At 34.4% G+C, this 22246-nt stretch overlaps 1 protein-coding gene across 1 annotated transcript in view; it reads left to right on the top strand.

Annotated features, from left to right (window-relative positions):
* The window catches only part of HDX (highly divergent homeobox), a gene marked incomplete at its 3' end in the record, with an annotated part of 70353 nt that extends 48352 nt beyond the window's left edge, over positions 1-22001 (top strand). Inside the window, exons 2-5 of the mRNA XM_006166826.3 lie at positions 5754-5900; positions 11918-13033; positions 20789-20926; positions 21936-22001. Of these exons, the coding sequence (XP_006166888.1) occupies positions 5754-5900; positions 11918-13033; positions 20789-20926; positions 21936-22001 (1467 nt within the window). The remainder of the gene's footprint in view (positions 1-5753; positions 5901-11917; positions 13034-20788; positions 20927-21935) is intronic.
* Positions 22002-22246: the final 245 nt, after the last annotated feature.

The following is a 22246-nucleotide window of genomic DNA, read 5'->3' as shown; positions in this document are numbered from 1 at the left end:
AAGAAATGTAGGAATTGAAACTTTCATCAAATATTGAAAAGAATGCAAATTTTATAGGCACTTCTGAAAATAGTTTAGCAGCTTCTAAAAAAGTTAAACATCCACTTAATATATGACCCAATAATCCCACTTTGAGTTATTTATTCAAGAGAAATGAAAACACACTTCCACACCAAAACTTGTATACAAATGTTCTCAACAGCTGTTATATTTTTTTTGAGAGGTTTTTTGTTATAGGGCGTGTGCACTCCCCAGACAGACAGAGACATAGAGACAGAAAGCGAAAAATCATCCCCCAGGGGGGATGGTCACACCGCAATCCCTTCTCCTCCATTTTCCTCTCGGGATCTTGGGCACACACACACGTGCCCGGCGTGAGTTTTAAGCCACCAGGTCCGGGATGCGAACTGTGGTCGACTACGTGGGAGTCCAGCGACATAGCCATTACACTAACTGCTTGTTCCCAACAGCTGTTATATTCATAACAGCCAAGAACTTGAAATAGTCAAAATGTCCTTCTGTAAATAAATGAATAAATTGTGGCACATTTATATAACAGAATACTTCTTTGTAAGAAAAAGGAGTAAACTATTGATAACACACAGGAACATAAGTGAATCTTGAATGTTAAGTGAAAGAAACTGGGTTTGGGAGGCTATGTAGTGTATGATTCCATTTAGATAATATTATATAAAAGTCAAAATGACAAGAATATACTAGCAGCTGCTAGGAGCTGGGACAGCTGGAGGGGTTGGTGATAAAGAAGCATCATAGGGGAAACTTGGTGGAGTTATGCAACTATTATGTCTTAAGTGGAGTAATGATTTTATGACTACATATCTTCATCTTAAGTCATAAATCTGTACACTAAAGAGTGAATTTTAGTCTGTGCAAATTTAAAAGTGAATAACAGTAAGTTAAAAAGATTTTAATATAGTCATGCACTCACAGAGAGAGAGAGAGATGGAGAGACAAAGAGATAGAGAGAGGGAGAAAGCACTCCTGACCCCAATATTCCATGATCATGCCTCAATCCCTTTTCTTCCATTTCTGGAGGAAACTGTGGTATGTACACACATGCATCTGGGATGAATTTCAAGTCTCTGGGATCAGGATTCAGACCACGATTGGCCATGTGTAATCCAGCTCCCTAGACTGCTAGGCTATTGTGTTAGCCTGACTCATTCTACTTTTAAAATCATGTTTTCTAAGAATGCATACTCATGAGTAAATATTTTTGGTACTTTTCAAGTGATTAAACCAGCTAGGTCATTATTAAGGCATTGAGCTTGTTTTAAATATTATATATAATGCCATATTTAAAACAAGCTCAATGCCCTATGCCCTAATAATGACCTATCTGGTTTATATATAAGCAGTTTTATAAAGGAATTCATCTGAACTATTTCCATGTGAAAATATAGCCTTAGTTATCTGGAATCCCTAAGGAAGCAATCATTCCTAGAAGCTACTTTCAGGTACTCCTGAAACATAAATCTAAAATATTTTACTCATTGCTCTGCTTTCTTGAGTAAAGCATAGTGAACATACTTTGATCTTTCTTCAGTGGCTCAGGTCTTTTTAAAAATACTGAATCCCTGGGGCCAGCAGGTGGCATGGTGGTTAAGTCTCTGGACTCTCACATTGTCGGCCACAATTTGAGTCCCAGATCTGATGGCTTGCTCCCCCCCACCCCCCTGTGAGTGCACATCCCCTATAGCAAATTTAAAAAAATAATAAATTAAATTAAATTTAAAAACACTGAATACTTAGGTCTAGCTAAGAGAGACTTTAGAAATTGTGTGGGCTTAAACAGTGGTATCGCAGTAAAACATGATTCTCTGTGAGGCTGACCCACATGAGAAAGTTCATGGTTTACTCATGGAGACTTCCCTGAGGACACTGGGCATGCATGGTCCCATGGTCTAGGGCTGGCTGAGGCTGAGGTGGATCATGACATCAAGATGCTGCTGGGGAAGTACTCTCTTCTTTGCTTATATTAAATATAATTAAACTTAAAAAAAAGAGACATCCCATACCTAAATATGATAGATAAGCTGATATGCCAAAAATATAAATTTGTTGCAACTATAATATGCTTTATAATTTAAGAAAAGTAAGTTAACATATCCCAACTTATTTTATCAACCCAGATTGGTAAGTAAGACAAGTCATATAATCCAGCATTTAACAAACTTGGAAATGGTCGCTAATGGAAATTAAGTGATTTACTGAATAGCAGTGAAGCTGAATATAGAATACAGGTCATCTTATTCTCGGCTAGGTGCAATTAGTGGGTGATATAATGCAAAGAGTGTATTAATATTGGACCAGAAAACCTAAGAATAAAACTTAAATGACTTGTTACTTCATTATGTATTTTTCTTTCATTCTTTCGTGAGATACCCCCTACAGGGCCTTGTTACACTGAGATCATCCCTCCCTTCCCCAGTAGCATTCCAGCCAGTCAGGACTACAGGCACACCTGTAGGTACACTCAGCACATTTAAATCAACCCAGGAATGAAACCCAGGGCCTTTTGATGTGGCTCCAGTATCACAGCTACATCCCACAATCTGACTGGACTGATTTGTAACTTCAGTATTTATTCTCCTATATCAGCCACCCTTCCCAACCCAACCCAACTCAACCAAACCCAACCCAACAGATTTTATTTCCCATGGAGTCAATGACTTGTCATTTTATCATCCACATAAATAATAACTCAACTTTAAAAGTGATTTTTTTGTTTTATTCATGATAGAACTTGCACATATGCACATGAGACAGATAGATAGATAGATAGAGAGAAGCACACCTTTATCCCCTTCCCCTGATCCTCTAGCCCATCAGATCTTGAGCACTTAAGTGCGAACTCGGTGTGATTCAGACTTACTATACTGGACATTCAAACCGTCGTCACCATGTGGAATCCAGCTTCTCTTGAGCAGTACATTAGCACATGTCACAGAGCCGGCCTAAAAGCTAATTATTTTTAAAAAAATATCCTGATCATTTTTTGCAAATTATTTCAGAACTTCATTATTTTCAAATGATTCAGAACTCAGCTGTATATTCATTCAGTGTTTTATTATTTCATAGACTAAGCCAATGAGAGTTAAGTAGAGATAATGACAAGTTATTTTGTTTAAATACGGTTATCTTTTTGTCATGCTAAAGAATTAATTTCCTATAATTTGAAAGAAAAATAGTAGATCTCTTGAACAAAGTAACTTTGCTGCTATGTTTACTGAATTTAGGGAAAAACAAATCTCTCATCATCATTTTTTCTTAGAGTTGTAGACAATAGAAATCTGTTTAGTATTCAGTCCCTTGTATTTGGCTATCAGTATCAGCGGGGAAGGACTTGCTGTGCTTTTTTGTAAGGTTATATCATACCTGGGTAAGTGTAAAAGTTGCAACCAGTCAGTTGGAAAGCACTTCTGTATTATTAGGTAAGGTATAATCCCATTTGGGGATCACCCACATTTTGTACTCTAGGCTTTTTCAGTAGGTACAGCCCTACAGAGGAGGATCAGAGTCATTATCCTGATTATGCATTAGTGAATGTAGTTTCCCACCTTCATCTGAACTCATTCCAAAATACCTTGCTTGTAAATCCATACCATATGAGGCATTTCAGGTATTTGACCAATGAGGTTCTTCTGATTGTGACTGAATCATTTCGGAAATAGCATCTCAAATTTCACTAAAAGCTGGCAGCCATGATAGTAAAAATTGCTTCAATGAATATTGTTCTCACCCACTGATTCAAACATCCTTGAACATTTTGGTCATGTTACAGATAAGAGGTTTATAGTTCAATGTTAATGTCCTTGAATGAGACTTTCTTTGGAAGTTAGTGATGGTATTTTTTTTTTGAATGTTTTAGGAAGACACTATACTCTCTCTTTCCTGTGCCATTTACCACATCTGATTTTCTTTAATCAGATCTCTTAACATCAGATAGGGAGATTCTTGTGTGGTTAAGAAACAGCCAGGTATGCAAATTGCAGTAGATGGCTGTAGGACTATTTCAAATCGCCTTATTAGGTGGCTTTATTGTTCAAATTATTCAGAGAAAGGGAAATAATTTTTTATTTCTATGTCAGTATATTCGGTTGTTTCCATACACAGTATCCTAGAAAGATTGGTTTGGTTAGCCTTGTTGTTATTTTCCTAATTTTGAAGAGACATTTTCATTGGGAATGATTTTTGTTCTGTCTCTCAGCTTTTATTAGTAACAATTTCAAGGGTCAGCAGGTGGTGCGGTGGTTAAGACACTGGATTCTGGGACCAGCAGTTATTGTAATGGCTATGTTGCTGAACTCCCATGTAGTTTACTGTGGTTCGAGTCCTGGACCTGGTGTCTTGAAAATAACAAATCTTGGAACCAGCAGGTGGTATACTGGTTACATTGCTGGACTCCCATGTAGTCGACTGTGGTTCAAGTCCCAGACTCGACAGCTTAAAACTCACGCTGAGTGTGTATGTGTGTGTCTGGGCCCAAAATTCCAAGAGGAGAATGGAGGAGAAGGGATTGCTGTGAGGCCATCACCGCAGGAGGTGATTTCTCACTTTCTGTCTCTTTGTCTCTGTCTCTCTGGCGAGTGCACATGCTCTATAGCAAAAATCTCTCAAAAAAAAAAGAAAGAAAATCACAAATCTAGGTGTATGTATATGTGTGCCCAAAATCCCATGAGGACGGTGGAAAAGGAATTGTGGGTAGCCATCTCACCTGGGGGGTGATTTCTCACTTTTTCTCTCTGTCTCTTCAGAGAGCACGTGCATCCTATGTCAAGAATCTAAAAGAAAAATGAGGATAACTATTTTAGTACGATAGCTTTTAACAAAAATATGAAATTGCCTTAAGCTAATTATAAGGATTCTTTATCAAAAGCACCACTAGAATTCATCTTTTTTTTAAGAGTTTAACCTGCATTTATTTATGAGAGTCACGGAGTTGTTTTCCTTTACTATTATACATTTTATTTATTGGAGGATAAAATAGTGTTTTTTTACTTGTCTTGTGTAATTATGATAATATCAATTTAGTTAAAAGGAACATAGTTTTTACATGATCTGTTTTTGGTAAAATGTACGTGATTTTTAATTTTAATTTATATAAGTATTAAAATAATTAGTTTTGTTAGTATTATATAAAACAAAGAAATTTTCAGTCAGTGAACTTCCCTGTTTATGTTTAAATTTTAAAAAGAGGTTTTAATACATAAAAAAGAACTCATTTATCCCAGGAAAAGGAAAAATAAAAGCACCCTTTTGTTCCAGAGAGCAGCTTCTAGCTGTGAGACATATGCCAGACACCTTGCCTGACAAAGAACAGTGAGTGTCCCTGTTGATAATTGACCATGTATGGCTACTACCTTCTTTGGCTTTACTAGCCCTAAATATCTATTTCAGTGAAAGAACATTTTTTCCCATGCACTGACACTAACCAGATAAGAGAATTCTCTTTTTTCTTTTCTTTACTTCTTTTATTAATTTATTTTTGTGTGTGTATGTCTTTCAAATTGGTACTTTCTCTGAACAAATTAAAGTGTTTGCATTACATATATTTTCCAGTGAGAAGCTGTCTCCTTTTAGCACACAAATTATTGCCCATTACTGGGGATTAATTCACTTAAATATTACAGTTTGGAAACATTTAAACTTTATTGGAAAACAAAAGTATACAAATTCTACACATACCAAATTTTTATTCCAATTTTCAGAGTATCTTCTTTTATTTTTAGATGAATCTACGTTCTGTATTTACTGTAGAACAACAAAGGATTTTACAGCGTTATTATGAAAATGGAATGACAAATCAAAGTAAAAATTGCTTTCAGCTCATATTACAGTGTGCACAGGAGACTAAGCTGGACTTCAGTGTAGTCAGGGTAAGTATTGAGGTCTTACACTCAAATTTATAGCTTTTTATTACAAGTGGTATTTGCTTAATATGAGAAAAACTATTCAGGGTATGAAGTCACTAACCTTATAAACAGCTTCATTTCCCTAGTATAACAATATTAATTTTTTAACAAAGAAAGCTAATCATTTAGTATACTTTGTTTCTTTAAATACCTGGAAAACTCTAAAACCTTTGCAGGAAACAGAACCCTTTTCTTTGAACTAATAAATACCTTTAAAATTAGTTGTTGATCTTATGCTTTCCTTAAACTCAGAATTAATCTAGATACAATACCGTAATGTGATATCAGTAAAACAGGGATTTACTGAAGGAATATTGTATTTGAATTTTTCATCAGGAATTTTCAACTTTAATACTCTTGTCTTTTTAGGAAAACCTTATCTGTTTTAAGATATCTTCTTCTTCTAAGTAGAATCCATGCATTTCAATGGGATAGTAAGGGACAAGCAATTGAAGAGGAGGGATTTTTTTTATATCACAACCATAGATATTCAGTTGTAAATTAGAGTTGCTGCACATTGGTGAAAGGCAATGAGGTGATAGAAGGCAAGAGATAAATCTTACAAAACTAGTTGTGGATTTTATGGAGTGCATAGATCCTTTCATGTACAAATTCTCTTGGCGTGAAAACTTAGTGTGTCAAAAATTAGCAACTTTCTTACCCTTGGCATTTATCAAGTTAATTTGAGAAAGAGAAAGGACATCTGTTTTTAAGTTTATTTTGTGGTTTGATGTGCCTTAAAGGACTCTAATGATAAAAAAATCTTGATAAGCAGAATTCTTTGAAAAATATATTGCCTAAAAACGAAAAAATATATTCACCTTCAAATAGGGAATTATGCCCTTAATTCTAGGAGAAAATATCCAGGATCTTGGTTTCTTATTTGGTGAGATCAACCATCATATTCAGATTTGTGTATGAACCACAAATATCTCCTATTGATAGATCTAAATGCCCTATTTTAAATACTTTTACTGAGCCACAGAGGAAATTATTTAACTGCCTTATAAAAGTAATATAAAAATGTGTAATATTTCAAGTTGATGAGATTGAATTTTATAAGTGCAATCTCTTTTTTTTTCTTTCAGTAATTTCCTTCTGTGTATGTGTGTTTTGTTTGTTTTTGGTTTGGTTTGGTTTGGTTTTTACTTTTATCTACCATTACCTTAAAGAGAAAAACCTTGCCAAGCAGATGCACTGTGGACTGTCAGATTTCATATTTATGATTTATTATTTCAGTCTTCCATTTATAACTTACCTGATCATGCGTGAATATTGAGAATGCTGATACAGAGATTTATATTTATGTTGCAAATGGTGTGAAAACCTAAAACAAACAAGGGGATAAAAGATACAAATTCTTAGATTGTAAGAGCAAAGTGAAATGTTATATAAATTATAAAGAACTATGTAAACAGATTCATTTTCTCCATTCCAGGGGAATATAAATTGTACAGAAACTCAGTCTTGCTAATCTGAATCTCAAAACGTTTTGGATTTGTTTTCCAAACAGAGGAAAAGGGAGTTGTTTGGAGACTTATCGCTCCACCATTCTCCTCCCTTTAGCCTCCAGTATTTTACTGGAACTTTTATGTTCTTCTTGAGACTTTTCTTCATTATTTTTAATGTAATATTCATTGTCTTTCTCCTGAAAAGAACTGAAATCTCACTGTATTAAGAACTTGATCCCAGGACCAGCAATTAGCATAATGGCTTTGTCGCTGGACTCCCACTTGGTCTATGGTGGTTCGTGTTCCCAGGCCCGGTGGCTTAAAACTCACGCCGGGCGCCTGTGCATGCGTGCCCAAGATCCTAAAAGGAGAATGGAGGAGAAGGGACTGTGGTGTGGCCGGCCGCCCTGGGGGGTGATTTCTTGCTTTCTGTCTCTGTCTCTCTGTCTGTCTGGCGAGCAAACGCACCCTATAGCGAAAACCTCTAAAAAAAATAAGAACTTGATCCCCATGTAAAGAGAATTTAAAAGGTTAAAACATTTAAGCAAAAATAAATGTAGTGGGGGAAAAAGAACAGGAATAAAAAAGAAAGAGAGGCATAGAAAAAAAGAAAGAGGCTTGGAAACAAATGAATTTCTAGAGAGAACTGAAAAACAATTTTGTGGACATCAAAGATCCAAATGTCTTTCTTTATTTCTTATGTACAATCTCTTTGTTGGTTCCTTACCCTAAATTCTCATCACATCAATTTTGTTTAAACAATTTTCTTTTTCTTTCCAACCAATGGGGCATCTACGAGGGACATTCACCTATATTTGATAAGCGTTCATTGGTAAATTTTGGATTCTATCACTGAACTTTTTAAAGTATAATGTAATTCAGTTATTTGGAACTCTTTGGCAATGAGGTTTTTTTTTTAAATTCTAAACGTTTTAAATGGAAATAGGTCTTAAGCATATACTTTCAATGGAGAATCTAGAAAATATTTGAATGCTTATTTTTTGACTCAGGGATTTTATTACAGAAATCACTTATTATACTATGCTATAAAATAACAACACTTACAACTCAATAAGGTATATTGGTTTTTTCCCTTTATTAAAATCCTCACACTGCTATTTAGTGTTTTCTCAAACTGATATTGTAGTTTTCCCTTTCTTCTTTTTAGTGAGCAATGTTTAATGAACATTTTTAGTTTGGGTGTTATTAGAATGCCTGCCGACAGCAATCTCTATTATTAACACACCTTCTATTTTGTTAATTCTAATTTGTTGTAAATAAGAATACCAGATTTTTAAAAATTATGCATAGAGAAAGTGGGTTTTAAGATGGAGGGTTGTCTCATGACTCTTGTGACATTTATGTTGGCTGAGTTCTGGACATGTGCGTTTACTAGGTTGTTAGATAGGTGAATTTCAAGTATACCACATTGTACTTTTTGATGGGTGCATAATATAAATAGTTATTAAACTATGTAAGTAACTATGCAATATACATATACGTATAAACTGCAAAACTGTGTAAATGGCATATAAATTTTCAATGCATTAAGCACTCTTAAACTTCTTGAGTTAAGGTAGGTATTACGTTAAGAGAACACAGTAGGTTCTGGGTTTTTATGAAATGTCATCCAGAGGGGACCAGCAGTTAGCATAATGGCTATGTCGCTGGACTCCCATGTAGTCGACCGTGGTTCGCATCCTGGACCCAGTGGCTTAAACCTCACGCCTGTTGCGTGTGCTTGCGTGCCCAAGATCTCGAGAGGAGAATGGAGGAGAAGGGATTGCGGCGTGACCATCCCCCCTGGGGGATGATTTCTCACTTTCTGTCTCTATGTCTCTCTCTGTCTGTCTGGCGAGCGCACGTGCCCTATAGCAAAAACCTCTCCAAAAAAAAAAAAGTCATCCAGAGCTGCCCTCCAGATACATTTGTTCTTGAATTCAATTTTTACTAATTTACTATGATTTTCCATGAAATATTTTTAATGTAATGCTTATGTATTTTTTTGTAAAATTTTGTACAAATACATCATGCTTCCTGCATTGTTTTAGCTTCAAATGCCATAACCTATTTTGAATTTTTGTAAAATTCACCTTTGTGGCATTTATATTTATCCAAAAACATTCATTTTAAAATATTTCTCTTGAGTACATATTTTCAAAACCTTACAGATTTTCTCCTCAGTCTCCTGTGATATTTATATTCATACATCCTTTTGGTTGTAATTCTCACTCCTGCTGTTTCATGAAAGTAAATTAGAATGAGTTGAAAATTTCCACTGCCCCATGTGAAGCAAAATGGAGCAGTGCAGTTTCTGGAAAATTTTCTTTATAGAAGAAACAATCATTATAAAAGTTAAATGGCCAAAAGAGATGACTATTTTAAGAGCTTCTAACCACTGTATGTGGCTTAGTGGAAAGGTGATATGCTTTAAAGTCATGTAGTACTGACTTTGAATCTTTGATCTGTCATTTGCTGGCTTTCTCAATGTCAGTTTCTTCATTGACACAATTGGAAAAATAACACCTAACGAAGGAGCCATTATATGTGAAGGACATATAATGAGGATTCATGCTTGTTACAGTATTATATAGTAACAATAATGCTTTACATAATTATATATTGTGGAAGTATATATTGCCTAAATAAACATTGAAAGTAGGATAGCTTATGTGGTCTTCAAAAACAAATCATACATGAGACCAGCAGATGGCTTAGCAGTTATATCGCTCGACTTCCACATGACTGACTGTGGTTCCTACATGGCCTACCATGGTTCATGTCCCAGACCTGGTGCTTTGAAAATCATGCTGAGCATGTGTGTGTGCATGGCCAAGATCCCAGGAGGAGAATGGAGGAGAAGGGATTTCAGCGTGGTTATTTCCCCTGGGGGGTGATTTCTTACTTTCCCTCTCACTATCTCTGTTTCTCTCTGTCTTTTCTTCCTCTCTGGTGAGTAGATGTTCCCTAAGGGAAAAAACTTCTCAAAAAAAAAAAGAAAAACCACATCATACAAAGTTGCACAAATAAACCCTGTACCATATTTATACAAGGCCAGTTCATTTGATGTTTTCATTTATTCATTTATTTTGTTTAATTCTTAATAAATTAATGTGTTTGGGTAGTTTATAATATGGTCTCATTTTGGAATAATTATAAAGTTTGGTAATCACATTATAGAATATAATATTTCTTAGTGTGTGTTTTAAGAACCATGATTCAGTGCAGTATTACTGATAATTATAACAAATTACTTACAAAAAAGCATATATTTTGTAATCAAATCCTAAATGCTATCCAGTGGTATTATTTTTATTAATAACTTCTTTTCTGTCTATAAAAGTAATGCATATTCATTGTCTAAAACTTGTTAAGTTGATTAAAGTGTAAAGAAGAAAATAACTACCATAAATTAATGGCAAATTGAAAAAAAAATGTTTGCAATGTGTGACAAATCTTTAGTAGAAAATTGCTTTTACAAATCAATTTACAAATAAAACACGCTAGTATAAAAATGGGTAAAGGTAATGGTTGAGCGATTTTATCAAAGTAATATAGTAACCATAGAAATTCAAATGAAAACAGCGATTTATCTTTTATTAACTTCCAGACTAGTAAAGACTACAAAAGAGATGATGCAAACTGTTGGTTAGGGTTTAAAAAAATCAGAAATCTCATAGATTGGAGGACATTTTATAAATATTGGAGCCTAGCAATTCGCCTTTTAGTATTCCATTATAATGGACAAATAGGCCAAATATATATGATGAGCTGTACAACAATGTTTTATGACAATGACTATTTCTTTTTTGTTTGTTTGTTTGTTTAGAGAGACATTTTTGCTATAGGGCATGTACACTCACCAGAGAAATACAGAAAGCTAGAAATCATCCTCTGGGGGAATGACCATGCCACAGTACCTTCTTCATTCTCCTCTAGGGATTTTATGCATGCATGCTCATGCGCCTGGTGTGAGTCTTAGGCAGCAAGGTCTAGGACTTGAAACACGGTCGACTACGTCCTGAGAGTCCTACAATGTAATCATTTCACCATCTGGGGGTCCCAATAATGAATATTTCTGGAAAGAATACAAATAGCAGTATGTAATTAATAAATTAATGATGTACTCATACAATAGAAGTCACTAAACCTGAAGATTGCAAAGATAAATATGAGTAATGAAACTATGAGCATTTTCTAATGTCATTAAATAACCTATCTTTAGTATGCTTTCATTTTTTTCACAAATAAATGTATGATGAACATCACCACACATAAATTTTTTCTGATTCTGTTTTTTAGGATAAATTCCCAGACATGTGTTTAAGTCAAAGAATATGTAAACATTTTATAGATTTTGATGTGTATTAATTGAATGGGTTTTGAGGAGAGGAGCAATAATACATTCTGTTCACAATGTTCTTAGATATTTATTAAGTGTGAGTCCTTGATAATCTTTGCCCAAATTGTTTTTTCTTCCTTTGTTTTGAAGATTTTTTTTTCATAATACCATTTTTTTAATCCTTTCAGACGTGGGTTGGCAATAAGAGAAGAAAAATGAGTAGTAAGAATTCTGAATCAGGAACAGTAACAACAGGAAATGTTTCCGGTACCTCTTTGGCAGCTCCAGACATTACTGTCAGAAATGTGGTTAATCTCACTCGGCCCTCAAGCCAACAGTCTTCTTGGACATCTACCAATAATGATGTCATAGTAACTGGCATTTACAGTCCAGCCAGTTCATCAAGTAGACAAGGGACAACCAAACACACAAATATACAAAATATAGAAGCACATAAAATTCCCATTCAGAAAACGGCCAGTAAAAGTGATACTGAGTTTCAGTTGCACATTCCGGTTCAAAGACAAGTAGCACACTGTAAAAATGCTTCCCTACTCCTAGGTGAAAAAACAATTATTTTGTCAAGACAGACAAGTGTGCTAAATGCTGGAAATTCGGTATATAATCACACAAAGAAAAACTATGGAAGCTCTTCAGTGCAAGCTTCTGAAATGACGGTATCTCAAAAGCCATCTGTTTGCCACCGACCTTGCAAAATTGAACCAGTTGGAATTCAAAGGTCATATAAGCCTGAACATACAGGTCTGGCATCACATAACTTATGTGGGCAAAAGCCAAGTATTAGAGACCCTTACTGTAGAACACAAAACTTGGAAATCCGTGAAGTGTTTTCATTGGCAGTTAGTGATTACCCCCAGAGAATTCTGGGAGGAAATGGCCCACAGAAGTCTAGTTCAGCAGAAGGAACTTGTTTGTCCATTGCAATGGAGACTGGTGATGCTGAAGATGAATATACCAGAGAGGAAGAGTTGGCGTTGATGGGAGCACAGATACCAAGCTACTCAAGATTTTATGAAAGTGGCAGTTCCCTTCGAGCTGAGAACCAAAGTACAATTTTGCCTGGACAAGGAAGAAATATGCCAAATTCACAAATGGTGAATATTAGAGATTTGTCAGACAATGTACTGTATCAAAATAGAGACTACCATTTGACACCACGGACCTCATTGCATACAGCATCTACTACAATGTACAGTAATACAAATTCATCACGGAGTAATTTTTCTCCACATTTTACATCATCAAACCAATTGAGATTATCACAAAACCAAAACAATTACCAGGTAATGTGTGAACTTATTTTATAAAGGTTTAAAAAGCTGTTTTTAGTTTTTAAAACTGGTGTGTATCCAGTTAGACTTCAGACCTGAGTCACTTACTTCATTTTGAAGTAATTTTAGATTTTTCTCTTCAAAGTGATGTTTTGGGTTCAATCCTTGAAGAATCTTGTGCTTTCTTTGTATGTTTAAAATGATCAGCTTTTTCTTCACAGAATATAGTAATTTTTATAATATGGCAGCTTTCTCATGACATTTAAAACAATCTTTTTCAGGAAATGGTAACTTTGTGGAAAGCATGGCATTTAATATCACTAAAATAGGATTAAATTGGCTAGGTTCATTCTCTTGAGCATAGATTATTCTTGTAATGGTTTTTATTTGCAACTTGAGGAAACATCACTAGATGTATGGTGCTGTCCCTGGGTACATAACCAGGCAAGTCAATCATTTTTCTAGGTGCTGGTGGTTGAGAAGTCAGAGACTGCAGTAACTCAGCCAACTTATTTTTCTAAAAGTGAAAGCTTTAGTAAAATATTCAGTGGAATATTAACCAGTCTATTTAAAAAATATTTGTAGAGCAAAAACATATTCAGAGTAAGAATTAAAGCAAATTTAGACCAGTACACAAAATCGGTGTTTTTTTTTTTTGTTTTACGTAGTCTATTGTTCTTGTAGGCGTCAGATAATATTTTTAGCAGTGTAATATAACCCTAACTCAGAATATCTCTTAAGGCCATAGACCTCTGAAAAATCTGTTAGAGAATATGAATATAGATATTTGCCATTATTCTCTCTACTGACTAGACACTTTTTTCTGTTCAACCACAATACTTAAGGTTTATCTGGATTTAAGATATTTTCAGGCTGTTCTCAACCAATTTGATGAACCATCTTCTCTAACTCCCTTTATCTTACAGTTCCTTGGTTCAAAATGAAAGCTTAATACAGTATAGAATGTATCCTTTGGTATCTGGCTCTGAGTTCCATCATCGTCATTAATGGTCACTTCTAATGAGATTGACTCATTAAGGTTCTCCCCAGCTCACCCCTTCCCTTCTTTTACTTCCTCTTTCATACTTTAGTCATTCATTGTTTTTCTTAATAATAGTAACAATAATAAGAGTTACTATTTGTTGAGGGCCTGCCATATACCAGACACCATCAGTCATTTTATAGATCCAATCTAATTTAATCTTCATGATGATCTGAACAGATAGTCATCCTATCTATATTTTAACTGCATGCCCAGGACCTCACAGTTAATAAATGACAGAACCAGAATTCCAACTCAGGAATCTATTATATAATTCATCTATTTTTTTCTGCTTTATCATACAGCATAATTATTGAATTGTTGGAAGAGTCATCACATATTTTTCCATGTTTTTCTATGCAAAAATACATCATGACTTTTCCGATGACCCAATATTTCAACTGTATTAAAATTACTGTGAGACATGAGAATTAAGTTTCATTTTAATTTTTTTATAAGCCCACTACACAACACTCTTAAGTATAATTGGACCTGTGGTTTTACCTTGTTATAGTCTCTCTTTTTCTTTACAATATTTTTAAAAAACTAAATTTGTTTTTTATAAATAAACTTTGAGTGCAATAAAAAGCAGCAATTGTTTTAAAAATAGTAATCTTCTTAAGGGAAAGGTAGCCTGACTCAACAATTTAGAATATGAGCTTAAAGCCTGGATAAACTTGATTTCGAATCTAGATTCTGCCTTGTGTTACTTCAGGCAAGTGACTTAATCTCTTTGTGTAATAGTTTATTTGTATGATGTGGTTAATCTCTACTTCACAGGAATGCTGCTACATGAAATGACATAGTGTGTGTTGGAGTCACCCTACCATAGCCTTCCTAGTCAGTCAGGATCATGGGCATGCACACCTGGCATATATATTAGGTCAGCCAGGAAAATGAACCCACGATCCTACAAATGGATCCAATGTCATTTCAGCAGTACATTACTGCTGTGCCTTGCACAGATTATTACCTTTCCTGGCAAATAAACTTTCTTATACATATGACCTCATACCAAGAAAGTTAATGAAATTCTGCTAGTCCAGGTCTCCTTATATTCCATTTTAAGTAAAATATTGCAGAGCCCACAATTATCACAGAAAAAATTGAAGAAGAAAAACTTTGGCTGAAAGAAGACTGGAGGTCAGCCACTCTTACCATAACTATTGAAATCCAAATATTCCTATTTATATTATACCAAACTTTCTTAAGCTAACTTAACTAAAGACAGTATGGTAAAGAGAGTTTGCAGAGACCTTTATTATTGTATCGTTTTGCCTCACTTTTCCTTTAGTTAGTTGAGACTTGGGGAAACCAAGGCACCTTGGGGAAGTGTTGTCCATGAAAGTTAGCTGACATAGCCAACGAAGTTTGGTTTGTTTTATTTGGCTTTAATGAGGGAGAGGGTGGAAGAGAAGGGGTTATATTTGACAGGGTCTTGCCATGTCATGATGCTCCTGCCCTAGCTTATCAGTAACCTAGGACTACAAGGTAGTGCCACTGTGCCCAGCCTGTTTAAGTTGGTTCAGAAAGGAACCTGGGCTTCTCACTCAGCTTTACCCATCACATAGCGACAGCCTACCTGTTTCTCCACAATGATTGAGCCTAGCCTCCAAGATTTTGTTTGTTTGTTTGTTTTAATAAATATCTACATGAACTTGTTTTTTTAATTGCCAGTGAGTGCATGCACTCACCAGAGAGAAAGAAAAAGGGAGAAATCACCCCTAATGAGCCAAAGTTATGCCTAAATCATTTTTCCTCTATTTCTCCATCCTATCAGGATTTGGGACATACTTGCCTACACACCTGGCATGTTTTTCAAACTACTGGGGCTGGGAATCAAACTGTGATTAGCTATGTGAAATCCAGCTTTCTATTATTAATCATCATCATAATTGAGTGGCTGTGCTTTCGGTATCAGATCCAAAAAATATCATTTCCAAGACCGATGTTTAAGAAATTTTTCCCTGTGTTTTCCTGTAGGACTTTTACATTTATGTGTCTGATATTTAAGTCTTTGATCCATGTTGATGTGATTTTGTGTATGGTATAAACTAAAGGTCCAATTTCATTTTCTTGCATGTGACTATTTAGTTTTTCCAGCACCATTTATGAAAGAATTTATCCTTCCTCATTATGTATTCTTCATGCCCCAGTTAATGTCGATATATACATGAGTTTATTTCTGGGCTCTCTGCTCTTTTTCATTGATCTATGCTTCTGTTTTTATGCTAGTACTATACTGTTTGATTACTAAAACTTTGTAATAGAGTACAAAATCAGGGAAAGTTCTTCTTTCTAGTTTTGTTTGCCTTTGTTTAAAATTGCTTTGTCTACTTGGTGTTTTTGGTTGTTTCCAAGGATTTTATAATGTTTTTCTCTTTCTATAAAAATGCCATTATGATTTTGATAGGCATTGTGTAAATCTGTAGATCACTTTAGATAGTACGGATATTTTAACAATATTCATTCTTCCAACCAGTGAACAATGGGGTATCTTTCTATTTATGTATATCTTCTCAATTTATTTCTCAATGTCTTAGCACTTTTCCTTGTACAGATCTTTCACTTCCTTAATTAAATTTTTTCTTACATATTTTATTATTTTTGATGCTATTGTAAATGGAATTGTTTCCTTGATTTCTTTTCCAGAAAATTTGTTGTTAGCGTATGGAAATGCAACTATTCTCTGTATTTTGATTTTTATATTCTGCAACTCTACTGTATTTGTTTATTACATCATTTTATCTACAGAGACAATTTTCTTTCTTTCTTTTCAAGTTGCATGTCTTCTGTTGTTTTTCTTGCCTAATTGCTCTGACTAGAACTTCCACAACTGTGTTAAATAGAAGTCAGTGTGTGCATCCTAGTCTTGCTCCTGATCTTAAAGGATAATTTTTCAGCTTTTCTTCATTTAATATTATGTTGACTGTCAGCTTATTATTATTTTCAGGTACTTTTCATATATACCTAAATTGCTGAACTTTTTATCTCAAAAGGATGTTAAATTTTGCCAAATACTTTTTCTGTATCTTCTGAGATGATCACAAGATTTTTGTCTTTCTTTCTCTTAATGTGGTTTATCATGTTTATTGATCAATGTATGGTAGACTATCCTTCCAAGACAGGATAAATTCCACTTGATCATGGTGTCTGATCCTTTTCATGAGCTGTTGAATCTGTTTCATTGGCATTTTGTCTAGAAATTTTGCTGCTATGTTAATCAAGGATATTGGTTTGCGATTTTCTTTTTGTCAATATAAAATGGATATATTTACTTTTTAAATTTGTTTGCTTTATGTTTGTTTTTATCTTTCTTTTTTATTTTCTTATTAATTTTACATTTAATCACTGCACATCTTTACAGCATACAAAATGAATTTTGTATTACTCCAGTCAAAGATATTACTATTCATATTATCACTGACAATTTTTTAAATTATTTTTGTGTCCATTAAATGATTTGCTTCTTTTTTCCCCCTTGATTCCCTCCCTCCCAATCCTTCCCCATTACACATCCTCCTCCCAGACTGTCTCTAGTATCCACAGGTACTTTCCATGTTTTATATCTTTCAATCTTTCAGGTTTGTGATTTTCTTTTAGTTTTTTGTTTGTTTGCTTTGTTTTGTTTTTAAATCTGGCTTTGGTATGAGAATTAATATTGGCATTATTAAGTGAGTTTGGAATAGTTTTCTTCTATTCAGTTTTGGGGAAGAGTTTCAGAAGGATGAGTGTTGTTAACTTTAGAAAAGTTCTGTAGAATTCACCCATGATGTCCTATGGTACTGGGCTTTTCTTTGCAGGGTGGTTTTCCTTACCCCCACCCTGTTTTGACCTCTTTATTCTTTATCAGTGAGCTCAGGTTTTTCTATTTCTTCATTTTCCAATTTTGATATGTTGTATGTTTCTAGAAATTTATCCATTTCTTCTAAATTGTCCAATTTCCTGTTATATAAGAGTAATCTCTTATGCTTCCTTAAATTTTGTAGTATCAGCTGTAATGTATTCTCATTCATTTGTAATTTTTATCTCTTCTCTTTTTTCTTGATAAGCTACTTAAAAGTTTGTCAATTTTATCTTTTAAAAAATCTCTTAGCTTCACTGATCTTTTATATTGTCTTTCAAGTCTCCATTTTGCTCTAATCTTTAATATTTTCCTCATACTACTAATTTTGGGCTGATTTTTTTCCTAGCTCTTTGAAGTGTAAAGTTAGGCTGTTGACTTGAGATATTCTTTTTTTCTTTCTTACTTTTAAAAAATTTGCTATGGGGTGTGTGTGCTTTCTGGGAAGACACAGAAAAAGGGAAAGTGAGAAAGCAGCCCCCAGAGGGATGGCAATGCTTTCTCCTCCATTCTCTCCTTGAAATTTTGGACATGTGCTCATATATACCTGATGTATCATATTTATTATTTTATATACACTTAATGTCATATTTATTGCTTATATATAACTTTTTTCTATCACATTTATTGATTTATATATAACTTTCATATTTATTATCATATATATATAACTTTTCAGTAGCTACTGGTTGGAGTTTGGTTTTGTTCGTAGTTCATTTGGCTTAATATAGTTTCTAAAGATTGTATATAGCCTGTTTTCACTTACTTTCACTAATGAGTGCACAGAAAATCCAGGGCAGTTGGATATTATTTTTTCTAGAGTATGCTATGTGATCATTTTACCAGACTTATCTCACTCATTGAGGCTAATAGTAAATTTATTTTGCAAACTCAAGAATGTTTTGGTGAGAGAAAAACAAAGTATGCATTTTGAAGAATTCTTCACAAGTGACTTCTTTATCATCCTCAGTTTATTATTTAAGAAATCAATTCTTTACATCTTATAATGACCCTCTAGCACTGTAGTTAATTTCTATTTTACTGTGATTACACTTTGAGTACAAATATTTTTCACTTATTCTTAAAAACATTACTTGGGGGGCCAGCAGGTGGTATGGTGGTTAAGGTGCTGGACTCCACATGAGCAACTGTGGTTCAAGTCCCTGATACAGTGGCTTGAAAATCACACCAGGTATGTGTACATGTGTGCCCAAAAATTCCAAGAGGAGAATGGAGAAGGGATTTTGGTATGGTCATCCCCCCCTGGGGGGGGGCAGTGATTTCTCACTTTCTCTCTCTCTGTCTCTCTATGGCAAGCACACACACCCTATGGTAAAACCTAAACTAACTAACTAACTAACTAAATAAATAACCATTATTTGGCATTTATACCATTTTAAGTCTAATCCATTGCATATTAATGTATTTGGTAGGCCTAGTGGCTGAGGATAATAATAGCTTACCTGAAATTGAACAATTGAGCATATTGTTTTACTAATTACACCCTTTTATCATTACCCCTTGTCAGTAAGGTTACTACTATATAGATCATTACTGAATATAATTTATCAGAAATATTAAGTGTTCTATTGAATGCCACATTCCCACCACCATCTGTTGAGGCTAATTTAACTTCATCTCAATCTTTCAATAGGTATGTGTTTGGAAGGAAAGAAGAGGGCAAATGGAGAGTGGAGTACTCCTCAAGTCCTGTGTGTCCATGAAAAAGCATGGTTAAATATAGGCTAACCTGAGCCACATCTCACAGGACCACTTTGTAGACTCTCCCCAGAATCCCACTAGAGGAACATCTATCTCCTTGAGTGACAATGCTGAAGTAATGTGTTTCTGGCCATTTGCCTTAGAAGCTCCTACTTAAAAGGGACAACTATTTGTTGAATAAGATTTTGTAGAATCATTGTTTTAATTTTGGGGGTCAACGTATATGTAGATGAAGTATTGAAAATTAATATATCATTACCTACTGTAATATCCTGCTCTATTTTGAAAGTCAAAATATTTCAGTATTTCTGGGAAATTATTAAAACATTTTTGCACAAATATGAAATACTTGCATACTATGCAAAAAATATCTTCTCAAAGTTACAACATTGCAAAACTTTACTACTACCTGACTAAATACTGGAAGGTAACATAAAAAAAAATACTAGACACATATTTAGAGATGTTTGATATATAGGTGAAAATGTGAAGATTAACTTTTAATTCATTTTGTAATTATCCAATATTTATGGAAGAGTATTTTTATTAAATTAATGGGCCCATTGAAACCTATAATTCACTGTTTCATAAGAAAGTGTCACTGATATAGTTAATAGACTTATAATGAGGCCACGATTTAGAGAAACAATGCTTGAATCATTTCCCTATAAGCCTAATACGTGTATTTAAAAAGCACGTGTAGTTATAATTCTATTAGTCAGTGATGATTTTACAACATAAATAGAAATAATGTGTTTAAATAGTTCATAGTATACACCTTTCATTATTAAATCATCTCTTGCTTTGTGGTGATTTCCAATTTTAAAAGTACACAAAGCATTGCATGTTATTGCAATAATTGCATTGTGTATAGATTCCCAAACCCCTAACAGGATCTCCCACAATTCTAGGGGCCATTCAATGCCCTAGAAACATTGTTAGATTTTCAGGGAAATATTGTGCCACTTCTAAAACTTTTTCACACAGGAAACATTTCTTGAAATATTTTGAGTTCAGTAAAAAACAACATTCTCTGTGTGGGGAATGTGTTCTGAATTCAGATATATTTTGACATCATGTGTAAATTCTTTGGTGTTGATCAACATTCCAAGCAGTGTCAATGCATACCTTACTGAGATTCCATTTGTTGTTTTCACAGATATCAGGAAACCTTACTGTGCCTTGGATTACAGGGTGTTCTAGAAAAAGAGCAGTAAGTAATCTCTCATTTAAAGCAGAAAATGGGTTTCCCCTTACTATTAGTAGGAATGTCATTGAGAAAATTGTCATGATGTTTGTAAAGCAGACAAAATAGAACCTCGATAAGACTACATTGTCTCAAAGGACATATTCAGAAATTACAATATTACAAAGGTAAACTTAAATAAAATTTAGTAGTTAGTACACTGTATAATCTGTGGGCAATTTTTTTTCAGTTTTAAAATCATTCAAAGGAAATTCATAAAATGCTATCATTTTTTTTTATCTAATTAGTCCCATTAATTAAATCATGTAATAGAATCATGAGTGATAATCATCTCAGTCATTATTAAGTAATTTACCTCATTGTCTAGTTTCAGTACAAATCAGGACTCAGAAGTGATAACTAAGTAATGTTTAGCAATTTTATTTTGTTCTTTGACTCTCTGCTACAACTATTGTGAATTTTATAATGTCAACAGAACTTCAGTAGAATGTGCGTTCTCAAAGAATCACATTAAGTTTTTCTTTTAGAACCGATTAATCTGCATCTTAATAAGTACCCTAGGGTTTTGTATAACTAGTTCATAAATAGGAAATGATTAAAAGATTTTAACCATGAAAGAGACATGAATAGCCTTTTAGGATTATAATCCAAGTTTCTATATGATGGATAAGATGGGGCTAAATAAAATTGAAGCTAAGACTTCAGTACTGGAGTGGATTGTCTAAATTCCTTTCTCCTTTCAAATCTTCACAAAAATAGAATTATAAATCCTAAAAATAATATTTGAAGATACCGAAGGAGAACTCTGAAGGGTGGAAAGAAGGGAACTGGTTAGAGACTGCAGGACTTGGAGAAACTACAAGGATGTCTTGTTCTGAACAGTAGAAGGCTATCCAGGCCAGGTAACTCATGATCCTTAATCTAGCAACATAAGGCATCTTGGTAGGCTCATTCATTCCCCACATAAAGCAGGAGTCCCACAAACAGCATGAAGTGAGTCTGGTTACATTGGCAATAAAGATTCGTTAGAAACCTTGCTGACAACAAGCAGCCAGAGGAAGTGCTCTCTTTCTGCTGGTCTTAACATTCCTCCCCACAGATGGACCAGGCAACAGTGCCAAGGAGGATATTGACACAAGAGCCGCCTGGAATGTGGCGCCACTTTGTAAGTGTGAGAATTCTGTACCCCACCTAGAGAACTAGGTGGTTAGTAAGCATAAGCAAAAGGGACCAGGCTACAAGAAACATCCAGCTCTGAAAGTGCACTATTCATCCTTGAAGAATGGAGAATTCATTTCTTCTAGAGACACTGGTCAGTCAGGTGGCACCAATAGCGGGTATCTCCTCAGAAGTGTTTGTGCTGGATACAGTCCTTCTATCTCCTTAGGGGACATCAGGGATCAGTGGAAG

This window comes from Tupaia chinensis, unplaced genomic scaffold, assembly GCF_000334495.1.
Source record: "Tupaia chinensis unplaced genomic scaffold, TupChi_1.0 Scaffold144341_1, whole genome shotgun sequence".
Taxonomy (NCBI): Eukaryota; Metazoa; Chordata; class Mammalia; order Scandentia; family Tupaiidae; genus Tupaia; species Tupaia belangeri.
Note: the sequence above shows the minus strand (reverse complement) of the source record. Positions and strands in the feature narration are given on the sequence as shown.